Source organism: Chenopodium quinoa, unplaced genomic scaffold (assembly GCF_001683475.1).
Source record: "Chenopodium quinoa cultivar QQ74 unplaced genomic scaffold, ASM168347v1, whole genome shotgun sequence".
Lineage (NCBI taxonomy): Eukaryota > Viridiplantae > Streptophyta > Magnoliopsida > Caryophyllales > Amaranthaceae > Chenopodium > Chenopodium quinoa.
In genome coordinates, this window is record NW_018744271.1 from 34,523 (window position 1) to 56,335 (window position 21,813).

At 46.3% G+C, this 21,813-nt stretch overlaps 1 protein-coding gene across 1 annotated transcript; it reads right to left on the reverse strand.

Moving 5' to 3' along the window:
* Positions 1-5,989: 5,989 nt before the first annotated feature.
* LOC110694928 lies at positions 5,990-10,275 on the reverse strand. Its single transcript, XM_021872124.1, has 5 exons — positions 9,620-10,275; positions 9,262-9,526; positions 6,746-7,425; positions 6,383-6,643; positions 5,990-6,209 (listed from the first exon to the last, which is right to left on the reverse strand). Exons 1-5 carry the CDS (start codon positions 10,273-10,275, stop codon positions 5,990-5,992), a joined length of 2,082 nt encoding a protein of 693 aa, XP_021727816.1.
* Between the last annotated feature and the right edge of the window lie 11,538 nt (positions 10,276-21,813).

A 21,813-nucleotide genomic window follows, 5' to 3' on the forward strand; every position in this document is an offset into this window, starting at 1 on the left:
TTGGCGTCAGTTTTCAAACAAAAAACAGGCGTCCTGGAATTTAAATAACCAAAAATATGCTAAGTATACCTCAGCAAGGACCCCTGCAATCCCGTCTAGGTCAAGGGTGCCGACTCCCCTGACTGCCTCCCTCTCAGCCGGAGGGACGACTTTGATCATAGACTTGGCCACCTCGACCAAGTCTTGCTCCTGAGGGCCGGCTGCATCAAGTATAAACAAATGGGTTAGACCTAGTAAAGAAGGGAGCAAGTCTAAATTCACAAGGACAGCTTCATACTTCTAGGCGGCCTGATTGGAGTGGACGGCTGTTTCTCAGCCGCCGCATGTTTCCTGGCAGTACCAGGAGAGCTCGCAACAGTCGTCCTCCAGGTCTTGGAGTCCGGCTGTTGGGAAGAAGAGGTTCTTGGAGTGCCCGTATGAAAAAAAAAAAAACAAAACACACTCGGTCAGTATATGCATAAACCCAACTCCAAAAAGAGAAAGGTTTGGAGCTCACCAAGGGCGCCCCCTTGTTGGAGGAGTCGGTTGAGGATTGTTGCATAATAGAGGCTCGCAACATGGCCGCCACAGTCTTGGAAGCGGTGATCTTCATGGCGTCCGCTACAAAGACAAGATACTAAGTTAATAAAAAGATAAACAGTAACTCATTGAAAAAAAGAGTATTCGACAGGCCGGCTACCTCTTGAACACCGACTGCTAAGGCCACAGGCGGCCAGAAAGTACTCGTCATAGAGCCATTTGAAGCTCGGGACGCAGTGCAGGGGTACTTGCTCTCGTACCCCTGTAGTAGAGTCGACCCTCGACTCTACTTTAAAGAGTCCTTTATCCAGGATCTCTTTCTTGGCTTTGGGGGGAACAGGCGGCATGCTGCGGCCACCTGCAAGAAGAGGCGGATCCCTGTTCCACCTGTTGAAGCGCTTGTTCAGCTCTGTGTATTAACTTTCAATGATAAGGAAGGTGTTTCGCCAATCCTTCCACTTGTTTGCTTTACCTCTTGTCATGAGGTAGCCTCTGTGGCTCGTCAATTGATACCAGCCGGTACCGCCTGCCTTAGGGGTCCGGCTGAGGTAGTTCATGTGGGCGAAAGCCTCGAAGTTTGGCTCCACCCCGTGCAGTTCGCACCCGGCCACAGAGCCGAGAACGTTGACCCAGGAGTTTGGGGCTAACTGCCATAACCCCAACTCATACCCATCCAAGATCCGCTGAACAGCCGGATGTAGTGGGAAGCGCAGCCTAGCCCTGATGGCCGCCTCGTAGCAGCCAAAGCAGGCGCAATCATAACTAGTACCAGCCGGCCAGACGACTGTGTCTTCTGGATCCGGCACGAAAACTAAAAAGCCGGGGCCCATTGTGTGGTTCACAATAAAGCTCCCCACTTTCTCTTGCATGGCCGTGATCCGGCCCCGTGGGACAATACGGTAGTAAGGGGTATTTTGCTCTCGGTAAGAGGCGGATGGCTCCGCCCAATTGTCCCCCTTCTCTTGTAGGCGGTTGTTTTTCTCTTCCGTGTCCAGAGAAGCATGACCAGAAGAACTAGACTCGGATTCGTCCTCTGACGAGTCCGAAGAGGACGACTCCTCCCCTCTCCCGGAGGGGCCCGCCTTCTCTCCTTCAAAAAGAGTATGAGAGAATGTAGACATGTCAACTGTAAATTGGGAAGGGGTCACCTTGACCCCTCCCTCAAAAATGTCGGCTGTCAAGCCGCCTTGGTTCATTTCCAAATCTGGCGCCTGGTCAGATGTTTCACTAACCGGCACCCTGTGGAAGGAGCCGTCTGAGTTCGAGATCCTAGCAGTTCTTTTTGTTCTGGCCATCATGTTCTACATAGACAAAGAGACAGTCGGACTTTGTATAAAGGGCAAAGATGGGTCCGGAAAAGGGCAGGCGACACTCCTAGTCCTAGATTCAGCCGTCCCCGGTGACCGGCTGATCACTAACCTAGGTCGTGTCGTGTGCTTCCGTGGTGCCATTTCAAAAAAGAATAAAATAAAGAGAAAATTAAGAGTAAGAGAACCGACGGTTACCTGAACGAGTGAAGTTGACGGAGTTTTGAAAATCCTGAGTAGCCGGCTTGACAGAGCAGGCGGTAAGTAGAAAGAGTCCGGAATGTCAGAGCAAGTTCAGGGGTCCGAATGTTCTCTCTAAAAAGTTGGGTAAAGTGAGAATGCGAAGGGCCACTTCCAAGATTCAAAATTTGGGCGGGAGAATCTCTTGGCCTTTCACCGAGTGACACCTGTAGCAGGCCGTCGCTTGTCACGGTGCGACACCTGTCACAGGTAACACGTGACCAGTCACGTGCCACCTGTGAGGGGCAAATGATTAGGGGATTTTTATCCACCAATCAGCATCCGACACGTGGGCCAGCCAGGTTTCGCCACGTGTCCTTCATATAGGCCAATAGGAGCCTGCCACGTGTCATCAAGAGATTCGTCCTCCTTGGACCAATTGCAATGTGACACGTGTCCACCCATGCCAAATGGGAAAACCGGCCAACAAGGCCCAATCATTGTGGGAGGCCTAGTCAGCCTTAGGTTTAACCCAAACCTAGTACTGGCACGCATCCCAAGGCATATAAATATGCCCATTAATCCTTATTAAGGGGGATTACGCACATTTAACACTCTCACCTAGAGAGACCCAATTACTTTTATTTCCGCATTAATTACTCCTTAATCAAGTACTAACTTTACCGTCGGAGGCGGATCTCCAATCGTCCGGAGCATCCGTTAGTTTTACAAGTACAGGCGTCCGGTTCCAGTCTCAGAATTGTAACTCTCCCGCAGGACATCAGAAAACCCCGAAACACAATCAACTCTGGATTTCTGCCTATACACACTCTCCTAAACAGACCTCCAATATTTAAGGTGCTGAATTGCATTGTCTTCCTTAGCGACCAGATCAGGTTAAAAAGGAACAACAACCATTTGTTCTTGAATTTCAATAAGGCCTTGTTAAGCCAATTCCACTCTTTCTTCAATGTTACCAAAGGAGTTGAGATTAAGGGTCTTAAGCTGATTCTTCAAATTCTTCAGTTTCAACCAGACTCTACTCATAGGGTTACCCTTAACTCCAAAACTCCAAGCACCTTCAACAATGGTAAAAAAATCAGAGTGATTGACAAGATGGTTAAAGAACCTGAAAGGTCTTCCCTTCCCAGTGATAGGAGGTAAAATCTCATATAATAAGGGAGAGTGATCAGAAAGAGAAGGAGGGAGGTACATAGCTTCAACATTAGGGAATTGCACTAGCCATTCAAAATTAACAAAACCCCTATCAATTCTAGTTTGAGTTTTAGGGCCATTATGAGCTTTGTTAGACCAGGAATAGGAAGGACCCTTACTCTTGATCTCAGTGAAACTCATGTCCTCAACAAAGTTCCTCAAATCTCTGATTTCATAGTCAGTAATCTCAGTTCCATTTACCCTATCACCATCTTAAAGCATAGAGTTAAAGTCCCCTGTGCATAACCAGGGCAGGGAAACAAGCCCAAGACTCCTTATCCCTTCCTAGAGAGCTTTCCTATTATGAATGGTATGTAAACCTTAAACAAAAGTAACAATATTCTGCCTACTTTAATCATAATTGCTAATTAAGCAGTGGATAAACTGAGAGAAAACAGAAAGCACCTCAACATGAATCTTGTCACTTCTCCATCCCAACCATATTCTACCATTTCTAGAAGCATTATAGTTACATATCCAAGTAAAGCCACAGGAAATCTTATTCCGAATCCCTTTACTATTTCCTTCCTTTACCCTAGTCTCAAATAAACAAATTAAGTGAGCAGAAGTTCTGTGAAGGAGTTGTTTAACATCAACCACCTTACCCGGGTCATTTAGACCCTAACATTCCAGGCTATGACAATCATTGTTGTGGAGGGGGCCCACCCCCGCTAGGTTCAGTGAACTGAGTATTAGAATCAATAGCTCCATCAACAGATAGTACAGCAAACTTGTTTTTAGTTAGCACAGTAGAAGCAGGTTTAGCAGTTTCCTTCCCTTTTTTTTCTTCACAGCTTCCCAGTTTCCAGGGGCCTTGCTTGTTAAAGGGCCTTGTCTCCCCTTCTGAACCCAAGCCTGTTTCTGAGGCTGAGATTTGGAAGGAACTTTAGGAATGGATTTACTTTGAGCCTGAACATCATCACAATTGTGACCAGCCATATTACATTTCACACAGAAAGGGGGGGTCCATTCATACACCACAGCTAGTTCCACTACCTCCCCTTTAGGGCTCTCAACCCAAACAGTCTTACAGAGGGGCTTAGTAATATCAACTTCCACTAAAATCCTGGCAAAAGAGACTCTTAACTGCCTTGATGTGCATCCATCTGCACAAATTGGAACTCCAAGAGTACTCCCGATTCTACTTAGGGTTTCAAGACCCCAACAGTTGAGAGGGAGATTAGGTAATTTAATCCAGAGAGGAGCAGTACACAAAATTTAAGCATTAAAATCGAACTTTTCAGACCACTTTTAAACTATGACGGGTTTCCCAAAGAACATATGAGGCCCGCCACACAGTACTGAATTCATATCAAAATCTGTACATAAATTAATTATAAAATACCCTTCATCATGCCAGAAAACTTTAGGTTCACTAGTAATTCCCCATTCAGTAACAATAAATCTTTTAATAGAGGCAATAGTAGGATAATAGCCAACCACATATAAGATTATAGCATTGCTCCACTTTTTCGTACCTTCTTTAATTTCAGCAGTAGGTAGAATAGCAATAGGCTTACCATCCTTGATTTGAGGGGGATGAAATTAAGGATTATTCAATTTCCCCGTAAACTTCTGACCTCCAGCATCTTCACTTCTAATCTCCTCAGGCTCATTAACAAATGGTGAAGCTGCTACATCATCTTGCAGTCCAGAAGAAGTTGCAGCTTGATTGGTGACCAATGGAACAGTAGCCGGGGAATTCACTGTTCCATTGGATTTAGGGAAAATAGAACCAAAACTTAGAGCTAATAGCTGAGCATCCCTTCTGTTAATCGTCCCTGCAGAGGGGTGGACAAGTCTAGGAGCAGGAGTTACAAGCTCATCACCTTCATCAAAAACCTCATGGACAATTGAAATCCCATATGATGGAGGAACAAATAAGGATTCAGTAATTTCACCTGTGATCTTTGAGGGAGAAGGAGTAGCTTGCTTTTTCTTTAGAGCCATAATAGCCAGATTAGGGAAAAAAAACCTCTAAAATCAAACCACCATAGCCAGAAAACGAAGCTTTCTCTCTCTAGGGTTTTTCACTTACTCTAAAGTGTATTACTTTCATTTGATTCAATTAGCATTATTGAATGCATTTGGCCTTAATTTAATTCAAAAGCTTTATTTGAATGTGTTTGACTTTCGTTTGATTCAAATAGCTTTGTTGAATGCATTTGACTTTCATTTAATTCAAATAGCTTTGTTTAAATGTGTTTGACTTTCATTTGATTTAAAAATATTTGTTTGAATGTGTTTGACTTTCATTTGATTCAATTAGCTTTGTAGATTGCATTTCACTTTCATTTGATTTAAATAGCTTTGTTTGAATGTGTTTGACGTTCATTTGATTCAAAAAGCTTTGTTTGAACGTGTTTGATTTTCATTTGATTCTTTTTTTTTTTGGTAAATAAGAAAATTTATTACTAAAGAATGAAATAATACAACTTAGACGAAAAAAAGTTGCAAACCTCCAAAAACTACACGAGCCCGAAGGCACACAACCACCACCTACTTCCCAAATCCGTCCCCGACCACCTTCTAGGAAGGGTGCCCAACACAGGAAGAGGGAAAAACACCTACCTAGCCTCATGCGAGAAGGCACCTTCATTGAAGGAAGCTACAAGCAAGGACTAGGACAAAGGCCAACACAAAAAACAGAAACAAACAACACAAACTAGCTGAAAAACAGGAACTAAAACAGCCTGAACTAGTCACAAAACAGAAACTTCAACTATCACCAGCACGAGCAAACATCAGCCTGCAACACTTGAACTCAACTAATCAAGCCAGCATCCAAACACACGAAGGAACAGCAAAACAGCCTTCAGGACCAGACTGACTAAAGAAGAACAATAGACTACAGCAGAGAGGACACCCAGCAGACACAGAATCAAAACCTTAGATCTGAAGAAAAACGAAACAGACTGCAAGGACAAGAGCTGCACAGAACCAATCACACCGACAGACACCAACAGCCTCGCAGACAGACACAGCAGCCTTGGAAAAAGAGCAGCAGACAGCAGCCAAACCAGAAGAAAACCAACTCAACAAGTCAGAGAAAACACATCAGCTATTAGATCAGGACAGCAGCACAAAAGCATGAAGAAAATTAGGAAGGCAGGTTGCATCTCATATTTTGAAGCCACTTGCAATGATTCCGGGACCAAGACTTGTCAATCAATTGTTGTAATCTACATAGCACTTCCAAGCATATGGAATTACTCAGCTTACTAGGAATAATCACAGCTTTATCCCAAAAAACATGGTTTCGAGTAAACCAAATATAATAAACACAGGCAGAAAAAACAGCTAGAAAGATTTTCTTTTGTATCATATCTAGTCCCTGTCTATTCCAGTGTTTCCAAGACATATCCAACCTAAAATTCCTCTTATTTATTCCAAGCAAGGTTGCAATAATCTTCAAACAAGTTCTGTAGTAGAAACAATCAAAAAATAAATGATCATGGGACTCTGGAGCATTGCCACACAGAAGACACAAGGGGTCTTTGATAAACTAGTTACCACTTTCAAACCCTTGTTGCAGTTCATCTTTCACAGCACACAACCACCTCCAAAACCATCCATCACACTTCGTAGGACTATACGACCACCAATCTCGATCTTTCAAATATATACTATGCACCCATTTTACCCACAACGTATCCTCTTTCTTTGCAATTTTCCAAACATACTTCCCCAAGGCAGCTTTGTTCCATCTAATACAATCCCTCATTCCTATCCCACCATACTTTTTAGGCTTACACACCCAATCCCAAGAAATAAGAGGGGCTCCCCCTAGCACAGCAACTCCATCCCATAGAAAGGATCTACACAACTGAGTAATTCTATGCATAACCCCATTAGGCAAGAGGACACATTGAGCCCTGTAAGAATGAAGACTCATAAGAGCAGAATTTATAAGGATAGTCTTTGCAGCATAAGACAAATTCCTACTCGACCAACAAGTAATCCTAGCCAACATTTTATCAACAATGCTATCAAAATCAGAGCTTCTCATATACTTAGTATTGAGAGAGATCCCGAGATATCTAAAAGGAAAGTCACCAATAGCAAAACCATATCCACCCAGGATCTCCTCCTTCTTCACAGAATCCATGCTACCACAATACACTGCTGTTTTTTCTGAATTAGCCACTAACCCTGAGACCTTCTCAAAGGTCTTAAGAGCCCTCACAAGAAGAGAGAAAGACTTCTTATCCCCATGAGAAAAAAACATAAGATCATCAGCAAAATCAATATGAGTTTAACGCAGATGCTTACAACCTTGGTGAAATTTGTAGCCTTCCAAACTCCCCACCTTCCTAAGGAGTCTAGATAAGTATTCCATAACCAAGACGAAAATCAAGGGAGAAATGGGGTCTCCTTGTCTAATGCCTCTCTTCCCTTTGAAAAACCATGTAACCCACCATTGTGTAGGGTTTCGTAGTGACCCGACACTACGCGGAAGGAAACCCTCAAGACCCGCCCCTTAATTAAAGCAATTAAACAAGCATAATAAACTTAATCAAACAACATTAAGGACAAGAATTATACCTTTGACGCGTGCTTCGATCCCAAAGAGCTCTTACTTCAAAATCCCGAAAAGACGAGATCTCCGACGGATCGTACCCTCGACCCGACCCGAGCATCCTAAGTCTTGAAGGTTAGTCAAGACCCGGACAAAATAACTATGAGTTTTATGAATCAAAGGTTTACTCTTTTCTAGAGTTGCCTTTTTAATTCCACTCAAGGCTGTATCAAATCCCAATACCAAGCTTGGTATTTATAGGCAAATGATCCCTTGATTCTCATTCACCAACCCATGTGGGAGAATGTTTTATTTGTCAAATAATTTATTTCTAAAATAAATCAATAAACAAATGCAATCACAATTCGATAAGTGTCAAGGAGGGACAGAGTGTTAGGTGAGGACCATGGAGAGGTGGGGGGGACCAATGCCTTGCTCCCCAAGGCTTTCCCAAAGCCTTGGTCCCCACTCTCCTCATAAACCGCCTCACCCTAGCATGCTGCCCAGCTGCCAGCTAGCGTGCCAGCTGGCTGTGCCAGCTAGCCTAGCATGCTAGCACAAGCCCAGCAACATCGCTGATGCTCGCTGGTGCGTGCTGGCGCTGATGCCAGCATCCCTCGCATCCTCGCTACTCGCATGGTCCAGCATGCGTGCTGCTAGCGAGCCACGCATGCTGGCCTCTTGCCACGCACCGCACTCCCACACCATGCGCACCACGCATCTCTCTCGCATACAGTGCCTAGCCCAGGCACCACGCACCACGCATGCGCCTTGGCACTGCGCACTATGCACGCACATGCCTAGCCCAGGCACCACGCACCACGCATGCGCCAGTGCCTAGCACTAGCTATTCTTGGTGCGTATGGTCCTGTCATGCGCCCAGCACTATGCTAGGGTTGCTATGGCATCAAGCCATCCTAGGACACGCATGGTGCGCCTAGGGATGCTGCCTGGGTTGCGATGGCGCCCAGCCATCCTAGGCCACGCATGGCGCGCCTAGTGATGCGTACAGGCCCTGCAATGGGTTGTTGGCTTGCGATGGTGCCTAGCATCATGCTAGGGCTGCGACGGCACCTAGGCATCATGCTAGGGCTATGCTGGCGCACCTGGTGCTAGCGATAGCCAGCCATGGTGCCTAGCATCATGCTAGGGCTGCCATGGCGCGCCTAGTGACTATGATGAGCTAGCCTAGCCTAGTTATGGCTACGCTCATACTTGTCGATTGTGATTTTGCGACGCTAGGTCTCGACGCCCTAGGCTCGACTTCCGACGTCTGTATTCGTAAAACTCTGTCGACTCATTAAATCCTTTCGAATTAATTCGACGTCTCGGATCGGAGATTCGATTGGGTTCGACCCGAAGGGTTCAGTTAAGATTAAGCTGTAATATCAATTGTACCTTGAAATTACTGATCGAAAGCGGCCTCGACCTAGGAATTCCGATCACTTGACCTTACTGAAGAATTACCTCTGTAATAATTCTGAACCCTCTATCGGAATAATACACTTGTTGGAAGGACACCATTCCTTTCACATTGATCATCACAGAATAAGAAGGGGTAGTAACACATTCCATCACCCACCTAACAAATTGAGGAGGAAAATTCAAAGCCATCATCATATCTCTGATAAAGGACCAATGAACTGAGTCATACGCCTTCCTCAAATCAACTTTAACAGTACAACGAGGAGCCTTCCTTTTATTATTATAATTTTTCAACATATCCTGACACACCAAAATATTATCCAAAATGGATCTTCCCGCAACAAAGGCACTTTGATTCTCACTAATTTACACAGGCAATACAGTTTTTAGCCTAGAGCAAACAAGTTTAGAGATAAGCTTATACAAAACATTGCAATAAGCTATAGGCCTATACTATGACACATAAATAACATCTTCTACTTTTGGAACCATAGTGAGCAGAGTATTATTAACTTGTTTAAGCAAACACCCATGGTTAAAAAAAGACAACACCGCTTCACAAATATCACTCTTAACAATATCCCAAGAAACTTTAAAAAACTTACTCGAGAAACCATCGGGACCCGGAGCTTTATCATCTTCTATAATCCAAAGCGCAGCTTTCACATCATGCTCTGTAAAGCTTTTGCACAAATCAATTTGCTGTTCCTGAGAAAGGATTCTGCCCACCCCAATCACAGCATTGTGAGCCGTTTTCTCTGGCTCAGAGCTAGTACCGAGCAAATTTTGATAGAATTCCAGAAAAGCATTTACCACCATGCTAGGTTCTTGAATAGTCTGATCTTCATGAATAACACTGCATATCCTATTCTGAACCCTTCTCTTTTGAATGAAGGCATGAAAATAATCTGTATTCAAATCACCTTCCTTAACCCAGTGCATTTTGGACTTTTGCTTCAAATAAGAGTACCTGGCAGCATGAGCCTTCTGGAAGACAACTCTAGCCTGCTTCTCCTCATCAACCAGAACTTCATTGTGCGGATCAAAGTTCAACTTTTTCTGGACATTCATTAGGTTGACAGAAGCATCAACATCAGCAGCCTCAATCATTGATAGAGAGCTCAAGCTCCCCTCCATGCCTTTTTTACTGATTGCAATTTCTTAAGAACTCTGAACATGGCAGTACCTCTAACATCTGTACCCCAGGCCATACTCACAACATCCAAGAAACCAGGAGCACTCGTCCAATAGTTAAAGAACTTGAACGGTTTCACAGATTTTTCATTTACACCAAAAATATTGATGCAACAAGGGCTGTGGTCCATCATTCCCTCAGGAAGAAACATAGCAATAGTTTTAGGAAACCTAGTCAACCACTCACTATCAATCTTCGAACAAACACGCTTTTGCCCTTGTTGTTTGTTGTTTCACGTGTAGAACAAGCCACCAACATTAAAATCGAACAGACCATTCTTCCCCAGGCAGTCTCTGAAATCCTTGACTTCATCAAACTTACAAGGAGAACCAATTCGATCTTCAAGATTTAGAATGTTGTTGAAACCCCCCCTATAATCCACTGTAACTTATTATTACTAGCAATCTCAGTTAACTGCTTCCAGAGCTCAAGTCTTCTGTTAGGATCATTTAGTCCATAGACCATAGAAACAATAAAAACACTTCCAGAGGCTCTATGCCAAACCTCCATGTGAATTAACTGTTCCTCAATTCTTACCACATTAACCTAGAACACAGAAGCTAGCCATGATTAGGGGATTTTGCTCCCACCAATCGGAATGCGTCACGTGGGCCAATCAGGTCCTGCCAAGTGTCCCCCAGTTGGACATCTCAGGGCTTGCCACGTGGCACACGCTTATTCGTCCACCCTGGACTTATTATGTCATGACACGTGGCATACTCCATGCCTCATGGAGAAGCCGGTCACTTAGGCCCAACTTCCCAGGGAAGCCCAATCAGCCCAAGGTTAACCTAAACCAAGATTGGCACGTTTCTCGAGGTTATAAATACCTCCCTTAATCCTCATTAAGGGAGATTACGCAGATTACACACATTAAACACTCTCACCTAGAGAGACCCAATCACTTTAGTTTCCGCATTAATTACTCCTTAATCAAGTACTAACTTGACCGTCGGAGGCGGATCTCCAATCATCCGGAGCATCCGTTTGTTTTGCAGGTACAGGCGTCCGGTTCCAGTCTCGGAATTGTATCTCTCCCGCAGGACATCAGAAAACCCCGAAACATCTTGGCGCCGTCTGTGGGGAGAGTACTTCTGAGATGGCATCCACGTTTGTACCGGCTCCTGAAGAGAGACGTCCCCTAGACGACCCTCTAGTTCAGTCGGACCACGATACTGAGAACGAATTTGAAGTTGAAGCTCACACAGCTTCAGACGGGACCCTAAGGGCCCGACGTACCTGTCATACCGAAAGGAGGGAACGGGAACATCTTCAAACTGGAAGCGAGCCAGCAGGCGCACCGCTTGTTCGGCAGCAGCCGACTGATGGGTCTGCTCCCATCACAAGGAACGAACTCATGACCTTCATGAGGGACTTCAAGGGAGAAATTCAAGAGTTGATCAACAAGAAGCCGCCTGCTCTGGACAAGGAGCAGTCGGCTAAGAAACCCTCCACTTCACGGAAGAGGAAGCCAGTTCAAGGGCGAGAGGCGACCCCTCATCCTAAATCTAAGAAGTGGGAGCCACCTGCCCTTGATTTCACAAAATACCGTTTTCCTACTCCAGGAAATAGGAAACCTGTTCGTCATATTTAGGCGGACGGGTCGAGGAAAACATACACAGACGCTCGGCTACTGCTAGAGCAGAAGAAGAGTGACTGATTGTCAGAGTCGACCTCTACTTCAAACTTCCAAGACAGTCTGCGAAATACCTTGATGAGGCATACTCAGTCGTATCATGAGGGTCAGTCAGGCGGCACCTCCCGTCAGTCCGGCTTTCATAGCGACCAGGCGGTACCAAACTTACTGTTTGTACCGCAACAACAGTATTTTTTACAGCCACCTCCGTTTGGTGGATATGCAGCAAAAAATGTCCAACCTATGGACTGACAGCTACGGTTGCTTAGACTTGGTGAACAGCCGTCGGCCTTCTCCAAGGAAATTACTGAAGCCGCTCAGCCGGCCAAAGTGGAAAATGTATTAGTAGGCGCCTATGACGGCACTACTAACCTAGAAGACCATCTGATGGCATTCACAAACCTGATGTACCTTCAAGGGTTGGATGATCCCACTTGGTGCAAGTGTTTCCCAGCGACTCTCAAAGGAATCGCACAACAATGGTTCGGCAACCTGCCGACTGGTTGTGTAAATAACTTCAAGACGCTTGCTTACTTATTCACCTCCAACTTCGCCATGAACATCCCTGCAAAGAAGACGACCCTTGATTTAGAAACAATTCAGCAGGGAGAGAAGGAGGGGCTTCGTTCTTACATCAGGCGGTTTAACCTGATGAGAATACAGATTCAAGGGTTACCGAATGAAGTAGCCTATACTGACTTTTTCAGAGGTCTCAAAGACGGGTCGACCTTCAAATTTGATTTGGTCCGAAAGAGGGTGGCGACTCTTCAAGAGGCCTTGGTTGAAGCGGAAGCCTATAAACAGGCGGCTGATCTTTGTAGTACGGTAAAACAGTCAGACGGGAAAAGGTCCGACAAAAGAGAAGGACGACAGAAGCAGTCGTCAAACAAAGACGAGAAGAGAAAAAAGGTCTGAGCAACTGATTTCTTCTAAACAGCCGTCCCAGAAGAAGAAAAAAGAATTCAAACCATACTCCCCAAAGTATGTGTTTAACAAGGATAGCCAATTTATCCTATAGGAAATCAAGGGACGGATCTCAATTGAGAAGCCGGTCCCCATGAAGGGTTCTGCAAACAATCGGAACTAAGAAAAATTCTGTGATTATCATGAAGATGTTGGTCATCACACCAATGAATGCATCAGTCTCATGTTGTATCTGGACCGCCTGGCTGAGCAAGGTGATCTTGACACTTATGTCAAGAAATCTACGGGGAACACTTCCTCGAAAAAGCAGTCGACCAAAAAGAATCAACAGGCCGACAGCTCCGATACAGATGATGCAGTCGTCTACACCATTGCAGGCGGCTTCTCAGGAGGCGGCCCCACTATTAGGGGCAACAAAGACAATATCAAACGGTTAGATGTAAATTCCGTTCACCAAGAACGACCCTCCAAATATTCATTTCCTGAGATTGTCATCACTGAAGAAGATCTAGGAGGGGTAAGAGGGCCGCATGACGACCCTATCGTTATTGAATGTAAAGTGGCCAACCAGAGAGTTGGCCGAATCTTCATAGATACCGGAAGCTCCTCAGATCTCATCAGTAGCAAATATCTGTCGAAACTAAAATATCAGACTGATTGCATACATCCGGCATCCCACCCTTTAGTAGGGTTTGGAGGAGGAGTCGTCCACCCAGTGGGACGAGTGGATTTACCCATCCGCCTGGGCGAAAAAGGGGAAGGACGACACATGGTAGTCCTGTTCCTGGTAGTAGAAGAACTCTCGGCCTACAACATGATTCTGGGACGACTAACCCTGAATAATTCCAAGGCTGTTATAATCCCATCTCTTATGTTGCTCAAGTTTGAGAGGGATAATGGAACAGTCGGGTCCCTAAGGGGAGATCAGAGGATGGCCCGAGAGTGCTATCTCTCGGATGTCAAGCCCACTGTTATGGCCACTAGGTCGAGTGGTGGAAAAATAGACCTTGACAATGTCAAGGAGAGTGCGCCTGTTCAAGAAGTAGGCGGCAAGAAGAGAAAGGCATCCCAAACAGGGGCCGCAAGAAAAGACAGAAAATAGCAATCATTGGCAGAGGAGCGGTCGGATGAATTCCGCCCTCAACCAGCTGGTGAGCATACGGACCTGATGTTAGATGACTCGCGTCCTGACAGAACAATCAAGGTTGGGACGACTGCTCTAAGGGACCTGGGTGACGACTTTCACAAACTATTGAAAGAATACTAGGACATCTTTGCATTCGAAGTCCATGAAATGCCAGGCATTAGTCCTGATCTGGCGGTACATAAACTGGACGTGGATCCGAAAAAGAAGTCGGTACGGCAGAAGAAGCGGAACCATGGCGAAGAAAGAAGTCAGGCGGCAGCCGCCGAAGTTAAAAAATTACTTGATGCAGGGTTCATTCGGCAATGTTACTTCCCAGACTGGGTTGCAAATGTGGTACTTGTTAAAAAGCCGAATGGCACCTGGAGAATGTGTGTAGACTACACAGACTTAAACAAGGCGTGCCCCAAAGACAGTTACCCTCTGCCTAAAATTGATAACCTGGTCGACTCAACAGCCGGCCATGCTTTGATGAGCTTTATGGACGCCTACTCTGGTTTCCATCAAATTCCTTTATGGAAGAAAGATCAGGAGAAGACGGCCTTCGTCACTGATCAGGGGTTATACTATTACACGGTCATGCCGTTTGGTATTAAGAATGCCCCGGGAGAAAGTCGAGGCATATATTGATGATATGATTGTCAAGTCTAAACTTCAGAAAGATCATCTGTCGGACCTCCGAGAAACTTTCGCCACACTCAGGCGGCACCATGTCATGCTCAATCCCAAGAAATGTGTCTTTGGAGTTGAGTCTGGGAAATTTCTCGGATTCCTTATCAATCAGAGAGGAATAGAGGCGAACCCTGAGAAGGTGCAGGCGGTCATCGACATGCAGTCGCCTCGTACCATCCGAGAGGTTCAGAAGTTAACAGGTTGTTTGGCGGCCTTGGGAAGATTTCTAAGCCGATCAGGCGACAAATGCCTATACTTTTTCCACGCAATTAAGAAAAAGGCAAGGTTTGAATGGGGGCCGGATGCTGAGGCGGCCTTCCAGAAATTGAAAGTTCACTTGCATTCCTTGCCGAGGCTGGTCAGCCCTTTGCCCAAAGAAGTACTCTACATGTACCTGGCCGTCTCTGATCATGCGTTAAGCGCTGTTCTCCTTGCTGAAAGAGACGGCTGTCAGCTCCCGGTCTACTTTGTCAGTCATGTACTGAAAAATGCCGAGTTGAGGTATCCCTTAGTGGAGAAATTTGGTCTTGCACTCTTCATGGCTGTTAAAAAATTGAAGCCCTACTTTTTGGCACATGCAGTCGTCGTGTATAAAGACCAACCTATCAAGCGGCCACTGACCATCATGGAGTCGTCAGGCCGAATGATTAAATGGGCCATAAAAATACAGAGCCTCGAAGTTACCTTCGAGCCTAGAAAAGCAGTGAAGGGGCAAGCCATTGCTGACTTTATTGTTGAGATGACTCGTCCTCCTGACTCTCAAGTTACAGACCAAGTCTGGAAGGTATATGTGGATGGAAACTCTACTTCAAGTGGTTGTGGAGCAGGAGTCATATGTCACTCGCTAGAGGGCGACAGGTACGAGTATGCTTTACGCTTCAGTTTTCAGGCCTCAAACAATGAGGCAGAATATGAAGCTTTACTAGCCGGAATCCGCATGTGCAAGGCGGCAGGAGCAAGAAAAATAGACACCTGTTCCGATTCACAATTGATAGTGAGTCAGTTTAATGGCGAATACGAAGCAACCCATCCGGCCATGATCAAGTATTTACAGGCGGTCCGACAAGCAGTCGGCTCCCTTGAGGATTTCCATCTGACCCAAGTGCTGAGATCAGAAAACAACCAGGCGGATGCACTTTCAAAATTAGCATCATCCGCCTCCTGTGATACTCCTAGAACTGTTTTTTGGGAAGTAATGGAAAGGAGAAGCATTGAGGAAGAACCTATTGGAATCTTAGACAGAAGCTCAACCTGGATGGATCCAATCAGGGCATATCTGACAAATGGTACCCTGCAGGATGATCATCAACAGGCGGTAGCACTGAAAAAACGAGCAACCAGTTTTGAAATAATAAAGGGAGAACTTCACAAAAGGGGGTACCTTCAACCCTTCTTAAAGTGTGTTACTCCAGAAAAGGGGCGAGAGATACTGGACGATCTTCACTCTGGTTACTGTGCTTCCCATATAGGCGGTAGGACGCTTGCTCAACGGGCAAGGCGGCAGGGCTACTTTTGGCCTACTTTAGAAGCAGATGCGATGGAGATGGTGAAAAAATGTGACAAGTGCCAAAGGTTTGGCAAACTAATTCACCGTCCGGCTACTGACCTCACTACCATTCATAGCCCACTACCGTTTGCTAAGTGGGGCATGGATATTCTAGGTCCATATACGCTTGCTACAGGAGGAAGGAGGTACATACTTGTTGCCGTCGACTACTTCACTAAATGGGTAGAGGCGGAGGCTGTAAAGGGAATCAAGACGAAGGATGTAATTTCATTCATTTGGAAAAATGTCATCACTCGGTTCGGGGTTCCCATGTCTATGGTTTTTGATAATGGTCCCCAATTTGAGACGCCTGTTCTCAAAAGCTGGTTGGGTGACCAAGGAATTGCACACTACTTTGCATCTGTCGGCCGTCCACAAGCAAACGGCCAGGTAGAAGCCTTTAATAAAATCATCTCAGACGGTCTCAAGAAAAAGATTGAACGAGCAGGCGGCCTATGGGCGGATGAAGTACCACATGTTCTCTAGGCCATTAGGACGACTGAAAAAGGGGCGACCCGAGAAACTCCATTCCTCCTAACTTATGGTGCGGAAGCTGTTCTTCCAATAGAACACTACGAGCCGACTCTTCGAGTAATGCTATATGACGAAGAGGCAAACTGGGAAGCTATGCGCCTGGCATTAGACTCACTTCCTGAAAGGAGGGGCAATGCTGTCTTGCGCCATGAAATTTACTGCCTGAGAATGACTAGATCATACAACAAAAAAGCACAGGCGTCCACTCAAAGTGGGGGACTTTGTACTTAGAAAAATGGAAGCAGTTGGTAGGGCTAATGAGTCTGGCAAACTAACTCCCAACTGGGAAGGACCCTACCGAATCTGTGAAAAGGTTAGGAACGGTACCTACCGTCTGGGAACACCAGACAGACAACCGTTGCCTCGAACTTGGAATGTAGATAATCTTAAGAAATATTTCTTTTGAATGATGTAAATAGTCAAGGGCTACTTAATTAAAGTTTGCTGTTTCATTCAATTTTGTACTAAGAGGGGCACGCCTATTAACAAACAGTCGGCTACTCTCCATACTCAGTTTTCATTTTTACTTAAGAGGCGCATGCCTACTGACAAACAGTCGGCTACTATCCATGTTTAATTTTTATTTTTACTTAAGAGGGGCATGCCTACTAACAAACAGTCGGCTACTCTCCATGTTTAATTTTTATTCTTACTTAAGAGGGGCATGTCGTCTGTACCTTTACAGTCGGCTACTCTCCATTGAGTATTTTACTCTATCTTCAGAGGGGCATGCCGCCTGTACCTTTACAGTCGGCTACTCTCCATTGAATATTTTACTCTATCACCATAGGGGCATGCCGTCTGGACATACAGTCGATTCCAAGACAGACGACCACCCTCCTATACTTAGCTAAAAAATGATGGTGGCCTGGCTAACCCTGTGCCTAAGCAGGCGGCTACCCTCCTCTTACTTAGCACCTACGTTCACCAAGAACTAACCAAGGCCACAAGCCGAATGATCAGTCCAGGCGCCAAGCCAACTGATCCAATCTTTAAACTAATACGACCTGTCCCAACATCATAGCAGGCGTCCGGCGGCATCCCTCCGGATGAAATTCGTCGCAGAGAGCAGCTCCCTTTTGGGTGGAACATTGCTCTATAAACTAATTACACGGCACCTATACGACTGTCCCCAAGGGCAACCACGTAGCCGTTTTTGAGACAAGGATAACTCTATCACTAACCAAACCAGTGGTAGCAGATGACATATGAGTCAGATGACCGCCTGTATTACTTGGGATAAATGCAGGGGGTACCTCTTGAGTTACTAGCCAACAAACATTGGCGAATCAAAAGGTTCATCTTGCCTCCGCCGCCTGGTACCTTTACTACTCAAGCAGGAGTGACGGCGACTGAGTAACACAAGAGTTAACTCATAGTCACTCTCTCAAACTTAGTATGGAGCCTAAAAGGTATGAGTCGTCCGCCTGTTTTTAGCAAACAGGGGCTCTCAACCACTACTCCTGCTAGGTTAACAACCTATGAGTTAAAGGCCAACAAACATTGGCGAATAAAGGGGAACAACCGGTACCCACCGCTTGATACCTCTACTACTCAGTTACTTGACGACTAGGTAACAATCATGTTTAACGTATCACTCCTTAAAAATTTAGTATGAAACTAAATAGGTGTTCATACAGCACCTGTTCACACTAGATTAAATATGGCGGGGAACAGTCGGCCTAGACGGCCTAAATTATCTAGCCTAAAAACATGACAAGTAGGAAACCACTTTCTTACTTGGTTAATTTTACAAACGACAGGACCGCCTGCCTAAAGGGGATCCAGTCGTTAAAATGGTTCGAATACCGATTGGATAAATGGCCGACTGATCGTCTAGCCTGGAAACAGACAACCAGTCGTCCAGGGGCATAGGCGGCGTGACTAACTATCCGTACTTGTCTGCAACTATCGGCCATGTAAAACAGTCGGTATAGTGTACAATTGGATATCAGAATATTCAATACTTAAACAAATTTGAAGCAAAAAAAAAATATTCATTAAAAAGAAGCCGGTCATTAATGACCGGCAAAATATTCTGAGCCCCGGCCCCCTGGCCGGGTAAATACAAACAAACGGCACGCAGGCCGTGGAAAGAAGACATAAAGCTTAAGAAGGGGGCATATCTTCAATATTAGCAGCTGCCGCCTGGTCAGCACTCTTCTTGCTGGACTCGGCTTCAACTACATCCTTCTTTGATGCATTACCCCCAAGCGCCACAAGCGCCACTACCGGCTGCTCCTCCTCCTCTAACGCCTCTTCCTCAGCAGCCGCCAGGATCTCTTGATTATATCTATCAGAACACTGGCGGTACGTTTTTTCCCATGAGGCAAAGTCGGCATTGGGGAAGAGGCAGCCCCAAGTCATGCGCTGGATTTGAGCAGAGTCTTCCATCATCTCCCGGACCAGCTCTTTCTTTTCTTGCTCGGCCTTTTCCGAGAGCTCCTGAGTAAGACTCTTCTCCTGGGTCACCAGGCGTTCCTTTACGCTCGCCAAGGATTTCTCCAAGGTTTCGTATGAGGACATCTTTTGGCGAAGAGGTCTCAGCTCGGCCTTGAGGTTGTTGATGGTCGCCTCCAGCTCGCTATTCCTCTTCTGGGCCGCCACTAACTGAGCCTGGATAGCGGCGGTAGCCTGCGCCTGATAATAAAGAATATCAATGGTCAGAACTTCATTTTGGGCAATTTGAAACATTGCCTTATCACAGTCAGAGGCGGCCATAGCTTTTGCAGCCTTTACCTCTTTGTTCTTCCGGTCAAGCGGCTTGCGAAGGCCGTTCACTCGGAGCAGGGCCTAAGTAAAAAGGGGAACAGGCGTCAGTTTCCAAACAAAAAAGAAAACAGGCGTCCTGGAATTCAAATACTAAAAAATATGCTAAGTATACCTCAACAAGGACCCCTGCAATCCCGTCTAGGTCAAGGGTGCCGACACCCCTGACCGCCACCCTTTCAGCTGGAGGAACGACCTTGATCATAGACTTGGTCACCTCGACCAAGTCAGGCTCCTGAGGGCCGTCTGTATCAAGCATAAACAAACGGATTAGACCTAGTGGCCCAGCTGGAGTTTTAGAAGAAGTGGCCGGCTGTTTCTCAGTCGCCGCATGTTTCCTGGCAGAACCAGGAGAGCTCGCAACAGTCGTCCTCCGGGCCTTGGGGTCCGGCTGTTAGGAAGAAGAAGCTCTTGGAGCGCCCGTCTAAAAAAGAAGAAAAGAGTCAGTATATGCATAAACACAACTCCAAAAAGAGGGTGAAAGGTTCGAAGACTGTTGCATGATGGAGGCCCGCAACATGGCCGCCGCAGTCTTGGAGGCGGTAATTTTGCTCATGGCGTCCGCTGCAAAAACAAATAGCAAATTTAATAAAATTCATAACAAGAAATGCACGGAACAACAGAGTATTCGACATGCCGGCTACCTCTTGAGCACCGACTGGTGAGGTCACAGGCGGCCAAAAAGTACTCGTCGTAGAGCCATTTGAAGCTCGGGACGCAGTGCAGGGGTACTTGCTCTCGTACCCCTGAAGTACCTCTTGTTTGCTTTACCTCTTGTCATGAGGTAGCCTCTGTGGCTCGTCAATTGATACCAGCCGGTACCGCCTGCCTTAGGGGTCCGGCTGAGGTAGTTCATGTGGGCGAAAGCCTCGAAGTTCGGCTCCACCCCGTGCAGTTCGCACCCAACCACATAGCCGAGTACGTTGACCCAGGAGTTCAGGGCTAACTGCCATAACCCCAACTCATACCCATCTAAGATCCGCTAAACAGCCAGATGTAGTGGGAAGCGCAACCCAGCCTTGATGGCCGCCTCGTAGCAGCCAAAGCAGGCGCCATCATAACTGGTACCAGCCGGCCAGACGACTGTGTCTTCTGGATCCGGCACGAACACTAAAAAGTCGGGGCCCATTGTGTGGTTTGCGATAAAGCTCCCCACTTTCTCTTGCATGGCCGTGATCCGGCCTCGAGGTACCGTGCAGTAGTAGGGGATATTTTTCTCTCGGTGAGAGGCGGATGGCTCCGCCCAATCGTCCCCCTTCTCAACTGCGTGAGAAAGCCTCGCCTCTTGTAGGCGACTGTTTTTCCCTTCTGTGTCCAGAGAAGCATGGCCAGAAGAGCTAGACTCGGATTCGTCCTCTGACGAGTCCGAAGAGGACGACTCCTCCTCTCTCCCTTAGGGGCCCGCCTCTTCTCCTTTAAAAGGAGCAGGAGAGAATGTAGAATTGTCAACTGTAAAATGGGAAGGGGTCACTTTGACTCCTCCCTCAGAACTGCCGGCTTTCAAGCCGCTTTGTTTCACTTCCACATCTGGCGCCTGGTCAGATGTTTCACTAATCGGCACCCTGTGGGAGGAGCCGTCTGAGTTTGAGATCCTGGCAGTCTTTTTTGTTCTGGCCATCATGCTCTGCATAGACACAAATACAGTCGGACTTTGTATAAAGGGCAAAGATGGGTCCAGAAAAGGGCAGGCGGCACTCCTAGTCCTAGATTCAGCCGTCCCCGGTGACCGGCTGATCACTAACCTAGGTCGTGTCGTGTGCTTCCGTGGTGCCATTTCAAAAAAGAATAAAGAGAAAATTAAGAGTAAGAGAACCGACGGTTACCTGAACGAGTGACGATTGATGAAGTTCTTAAAATCCTTTGCAGTCGGCTTGTCAGAGCAGGTGGTAGGCAGAAAGGGTCCAAAATGTCAGAGCAAGTTCAGGGGTCCGAATGTTCTCTCACAAAGTTTTCAAGTCTGAAAATGACCGAAGTCAACACTCCTTTATATAGGCGAAGTGAGAAGGCGAAGGGTCACTTCCAGAATTCAAAATTTTGGAGGGAGAATCTCTCAGCCTCTCGCCGAGTGACACCTGTAGCAGGCCGTCGCCTGTTACAGGGCGATACCTGTCACAGGTAACACGTGACCAGTCACGTGCCACCTGTGAGGGGCAAATGATTAGGGGATTTTGCTCCCACCAATCGGAATGCGCCACGTGGGCCAATCAGGTCCTGCCAAGTGTCCCCCA